General features: G+C 46.8%; 1 protein-coding gene across 1 annotated transcript; it reads right to left on the reverse strand.

Moving 5' to 3' along the window:
• Positions 1–1,052: 1,052 nt before the first annotated feature.
• LOC112117225 (immunoglobulin superfamily containing leucine-rich repeat protein-like) lies at positions 1,053–5,285 on the reverse strand. The gene is made up of 2 exons (XM_024215144.1): positions 4,985–5,285; positions 1,053–3,123 (listed from the first exon to the last, which is right to left on the reverse strand). The coding sequence occupies exon 2, from the start codon at positions 3,116–3,118 to the stop codon at positions 1,850–1,852; it is 1,269 nt and encodes a 422-aa protein (XP_024070912.1). The 5' UTR covers positions 3,119–3,123; positions 4,985–5,285; the 3' UTR covers positions 1,053–1,849.
• Positions 5,286–5,869: the final 584 nt, after the last annotated feature.

The raw sequence follows: 5,869 nt of genomic DNA on the forward strand, positions 1-5,869 counted from the left end.
TCCGGCGGCGCTCGGCGCGAGGGGGGTGGGCTCTGGCGCGCGGCAGGGCAGCGCTTGGGGGGGGGGGGTCCGAGGGGGGTGGGCGGGGGGGGGCGGGGGGGCGGCTGGGGGGGGGGGCGGGCTCGGGGGCAGCGCTTTTTTTTTGCTGCTTGGGGCAGCAAAAAAGCTAGAGCCGGCCCTGAGAACAATTGATCATCATCCTCTTTATAACAGCTCTTAACCTATCTGAAAGGTCCTGCTTTGAGCAGGAGATTGGACTAGATTACCTCCCGAGGTCTCTTCCAACCCTAATCTTCTATGATTCTATGAAAACTGTTATCAGTCCCCCCGCCCCCTCTATCTTCTTTTCTCATGCCCAGGTTTTTTTACCTTTCTGCATAGGGCAGGTTTGCTAAACCTGTGATAATTTTAGTTGCTCTGCTCTGGACTCTCTCCAATTTGCCAAATCTTAAAGTGTGGTGCCCAGACAGGACACAGTGCTCCAGCTGAGGCCTCCCTGGTGCTGAGTAGGGCAGGGCAATTACCTCTTTGCCCTGCCCTACTCCTGTTTGTCCACCTCAGAATGATGTTAGACTTTTCACAACTGCATCACACTGTTGACTCATATTCAATTTGTGATCCTGTATAACTTCCAGACCCTCTTCAGCAATATGACTGTCTAGCTAGTTATTCCCCATTTTGTAGCTGTGCATTTGATTTTTCCTTCCTAACTGAAGTACTTAGCACTTGTTTTTATTGAATTTCATCCTGTTGATTTCAGGACTGTTCTCTAATTTTTCAAGGTAGTTTTGAATTCTAACCCTGCCCCCCCCAAGTGCTTGCAACACCTCTGAGCTTTCTTTCGTCTGCAAATTTTATAAGCATCCTCTTCACTCCCATTATCTGTCACTAATGAAAATATGGAATAGTAGTGAATCCAGGACTGACCTCTGCAAGACCGACCACTGCAGGGCACCAGTAAACATGCCTGCCCAGTTTGACAGTGAACCATTGATAACTCCTCTTTGAGAATGATCTTTCAACCAATTGTGCACCCATCATATAGTAATTTTATCTAGACCACATTTGCTTACGAGAATGTCATGTGGGATGGTGTCAAAAGCCTAACAAAAATCAAGATATATCCTGTCTACTGCTCCCCCACGCATCCACTAGGACAGTAACCCTCTCAAAGAATGAAATTAGGTTGGTTTGGCATGATTTGTTCTTGGCAAAACCATGCTGGCTATTCTTTACAATCATATTATCTTCTAGGAGCTTACAAACTGATTGGGTAATAATTTGAAAGGAAGCACCTGATTGGCTGGTGAAGGTGCCAGCTGTTCAGCCATCTGGTATTACCATTCAGAGGTGGACTTAGCTCCCCTAATGAAGGTAGATGAAAGGATGCTTTTGGCTTCTATCTGAACCAAACCTCTGGATCTGTTCCAGGGTTCACCCATCATTGCACACTGGACAGCTAATAAAAAATAGTTTAAAGCTGGGTCATGCCAGATATGGGTTATTGCACCAGTGTTGCCATTAATTCTGAAACAGCACATTCATTCCCAAGATTAGTTGAAATCAACCCCTGCCTGCAGATCTGAACACCCTAGACTTGCAGGCGGGGTTGGGATCCAGGATCAGGTTTCCCAGCTGGCTTGTTTAATACATTTGGCTGAACCAAGCACCTGTTTCTGAATGCCACCAAACTAGGGGGTGAAGGAAGGTTTGAAAGTCAGACTTGGCTTCTGCATCTCAGCCCCAGCTTTGATTAGTGCCTCAGACAGCTCCCAGCAGCTCAGTGCATGCGTGACACTATGTCAATATAAATGGTACAGAAATACAGAGAAACCCTTTGGCATTTCCCTTAACAATAAAGGAAAATGACTAAACAGAGCATGCAAGCCCAGAGATGTGACTCCAGAAGAGTGCCTCCATCACTGCTCCCCATCCCTGCAGGAACACGGTAAATGATCACAAGCTTTTCTCCAGCCTTGGAGGAATTGGCTTGGGCTTCCTTGTTGCAGTGTTTGGCTCCAAACTTGCTGGTTGCGAGATGGTTTCTGAGCAGATGTTCCGCCGTGTTCTCTGAATTGGCCAATGCCACGTTGACTGAGACCTCGCGAGTACCAACCTCGTTGGTGGCCAGGCAGGTGTAGGTCCCTTCCTCTTGCTTGCTGAAGTTGGGGATGACCAGGGTGCCATTCTTGAAGAGCAGAAAGCTCTCTGCACTCTGCTTGGAGCCCCCAGCAGATAGGTCATTCCCATCTCTTTCCACTTTGGGCCCATTTATCTCTGTTCCTTGGCTGGAGGTCTGGATCTCCCACCTAATCTCTGGCTGGGGGCTGCCCGTGACACTGCAGTGCAGCATGAGCATGAGCCCATCATACAGCATGGTGTTGTCCAGGTTGGGGTGGTACGTCAGCTGCACAGAGGGAGGCGCGCACTGCAGGTCGGGGATCTTCCCCAGGGGGACGCCTCTGAGGCTTTCCGGGGCTGCACAGCTGATGGAGTCCCTCTCGGGGATGGAGATCAGGGTGTTCTCAGCCCAGGTCTTCAGCCACAGGAGCCTGCAGGTGCAGTTCAATGGGTTGTTGTAGATCTGCAACTGGGACAGTGAACTCATGGCATCAAAAGTGCCCTGGGTGATGGTGGTGAACTTGTTGTCATTGATCCATAGGGACCGCAGGTCTTTCAGGGTGTGGAAGGCCTCCCAGGGCAGCTTCACAAGCTGGTTGTTGTTCATCTTCAGCAGCTGCAGGGCACTGAGGTTGTACAGATCCCCCCAGGGGAAGTCCGCAAGCTGGTTATGGCTGAGGTCTATGTTTTTCAAATGCAGAAGCCTGGCAAAGGTGCCTTCTTCAATGGTGCAGATTTCATTGTGAGCCAGCCACAGTGACTGTACCTGGGTGACCTCCAGAAAGGAGCTCTGCTGTAGGGAGGTGATCTTGTTGGCAGACAGGGTGAGGGTGGTCACGTTGGCGGGCAGCCCTGCGGGGACCGCCTGGAGATCTCTGTAAGCACATTCTGCTAGCTGGCGGCCATATTTTTTTTCTATGCAAGTGCAGGGCTCCGGGCAGCCCTGGCTCACCCCAAAGAAAGTTGCAACCCACAGGCAGAGAAATGGACCCATCATTTCTCCTGTGGATAAAGAGACCAAGATTGGCACAGATTATTTTGCTTGCATCTTTTCTCTAAGAACTCACTGCTCCTCTCCTCTGGACTGCAGCTTGGAGCAGCATTTCCCCTCTGGTTTTTATTTAGCCAATCAACCCAAGTAACAGCAGATGATTACAATGCCACACGTGGCTAGGTATAATTGTTTAAATGATAAATGTGATGAAAAGAAGATTTAAATCTGATCTGAATAAGGTATTTACATTCTAACAATAATAGATCCTTAGAATCCAGTGACAGATCCTTAGAATCCATACATATTGTAGCTCCTAAATAACTTTGAAGATCTGAGCCTTTATGTTGGCAAAGCCCTAACACAACAAGGCCTGGATCTCAGCTGGGTCCCCTAGCTGCCACTGGAGTACAAATAGTTAATAATACATAGAGCAAAATCAGCTCAGATTTCCCTCTGCTCCAGTTTCACAAGTGGACTCAGATATAGATATATAGATATATAGATATAGATTTTTTTTTCCCCCTACAGGCAGTTTTAACTGCTACCTTCTTTCCCTCTCCCTATCATTTATAAGCAGATTTTTGTTGGCAAATATATATATACACCTCTACCCCGATATAACGCTGTTCTTGGGAGCCAAAAAATCTTACCGCGTTATAAGTGAAACCGTGTTATATCAAACTTGCTTTGATCCACAGGAGTGCAGCGCGTGCCACTCCCCCCCCCCCCCCCCCCCCCCCCCCCGCCCTGGATCACTGCTTTACCACGTTGTATCCGAATTCGTGTTATATCGGGTCGCGTTATATCGGGGTAGAGGGGTGTGTGTGTATAGTAATCACTGCAATGTCATGATTACTATAAGGTTTGCAAAATGATTTTCGACAATGCAAAAGACAGGGCTGATTTGCCAAACTGTGAGACCGCATGAAACCAAGAAAGCATAAGATTCAATGGGTATTATCACAAGATGGGTGCGAGGAGTTGGCTCCAGTCTGTCTGTCTGTCGGAGAGAGAAATGTGAAAGAATAGTAAAGATTTTACATTAATCTGATGGCATTTTCTGCTCTAGTCGATGTGTTTCTGAGCCTGGCAGAAGGCCTGGATGCAGAGTGTTTGTGTGTGTGTGGAGGGGATTGGAAGCAATATTTGGAACATGGCTGTATTGCTTCAAAACCTGGCTTTTGTCTGCTTCCCATTTCCCATCCCCCTTTCCGCTTACTAGCCTCCCACAGCCTTACACTTTTCTCAGCTGTTTATTAAGAAGGTGTCTGGATGTTATTGTTGGCATTTGCCTCTCCAGTCCTGGCCTGTGGATTTTTTTCTCAGCCCCCTCCCGGCCGCTTGGGCCAAGAAGAATGCTTTCTTCCAACATTCAGTGCATCCACTCCTCTGCTAAACCTTGCCAGGAGTATCCTGAGGAGTTTGCAGGTACTTGATAGCAATACAGGCCTCCACGCAGCTCAAACACAGCCCTGTGCTTTCCTACCCTCAGGTTTTGACAAACATGACTTTTTTTTTTTTTTCAAATTGAAACATCCATGGCTTCAGTTTCCAGTAAATTAAGTCTCCCTGTTCTGCAGGGGAGTCAGAGACCTGGCTTTAAAGCCACAAGGACAATTGATTTTAGGCTATTGTATGGCCCACATATCAGCTTATCAAACAGTTCTCAGCTATGGTTGGGCCTATATCAACATCAGCCCAAGTAATGTTGCTCAGCAAGTCCCACTCAGAAATGATTTCAGAATGATTTTTCTGCAGATAAATGGGCCAGTGTTTCAAATAATTACCTGGGAAAAGAAAGTTAAATGCTAATACTCTTATTTAAATATAAAGACTCCCATATTGATCACTTAAAAGGCAGACTGTTACCTCTTTTTGCTGCTTCCCCTTCTGGCTTCCAGAGCAAATCAGTTCAAGGCAAACTCTGTAAACATTGTTCTAGGTCCTGTCAGAGTCACACAGTCCAAAAATGTTAATAAAAAAACCCACACACCTCTGCCCTTGCAAAAAAGCGCTTAAGAAATTACAATCACCTTTTGCTGGTTGCATGCCTCAGGGAGAAGCAATAGTCTTTGCTATCAGTCCTACAACAGTTGCACTGTTATTCCTGGTGTATTTACGAACAACAGAGTTTATTTGCCCAGCTTTGCTTGCGTCTGATGAAGTGGGTATTCACCCACGAAAGCTTATGCTCCAATACTTCTGTTAGCCTTAAAGGTGCCACAGGACCCTCTGTTGCTTTTTACAGATTCAGACTAACACGGCTACCCCTCTGATATTTGCCTAGCGTTGTCTTTGTGGCTATGTGGGCAGGGAGGCCTAAAAGCACCTTTAAATGGAAGCGATGTCCCGTGAACCAGTTGAATCCCTGCTCCTCAATTGATTTTTCCTGGCAGGTTATAGTGTATAATAATATATATATGTATAATATTTCAGTGTCCCACCAGGCTCATCCTGAAGATATAACTGACCACTTATTTTCAGCAGCAAGGACCTGCCTTTCATAAGTGACTCTAGAAACTTAAATGGAAAAAGATGCCAAATTATTCTCTCTCTTCCCCCCCCCTCCCCCTCCCCCCCGCCTTGTGATACAGCTAGGAATCTCTTAAAGAAACAGTAAATGGCAAAACCAGCTTATGAGAATTCAGGACTCCGATCCTCTGAGTTGCAATTTCCATTTCCAGGGCAGATTTTCAGTTGATTTCTCTCTCTTTCTCTCTTCTCTCCTCTCCCCCTGCTTTTTTTTAACAGCAC

The sequence above is a fragment of the Terrapene carolina genome, unplaced genomic scaffold, assembly GCF_002925995.2.
Source record: "Terrapene carolina triunguis isolate 2854851 unplaced genomic scaffold, T_m_triunguis-2.0 Scaffold67, whole genome shotgun sequence".
NCBI classification, from domain to species: domain Eukaryota; kingdom Metazoa; phylum Chordata; order Testudines; family Emydidae; genus Terrapene; species Terrapene triunguis.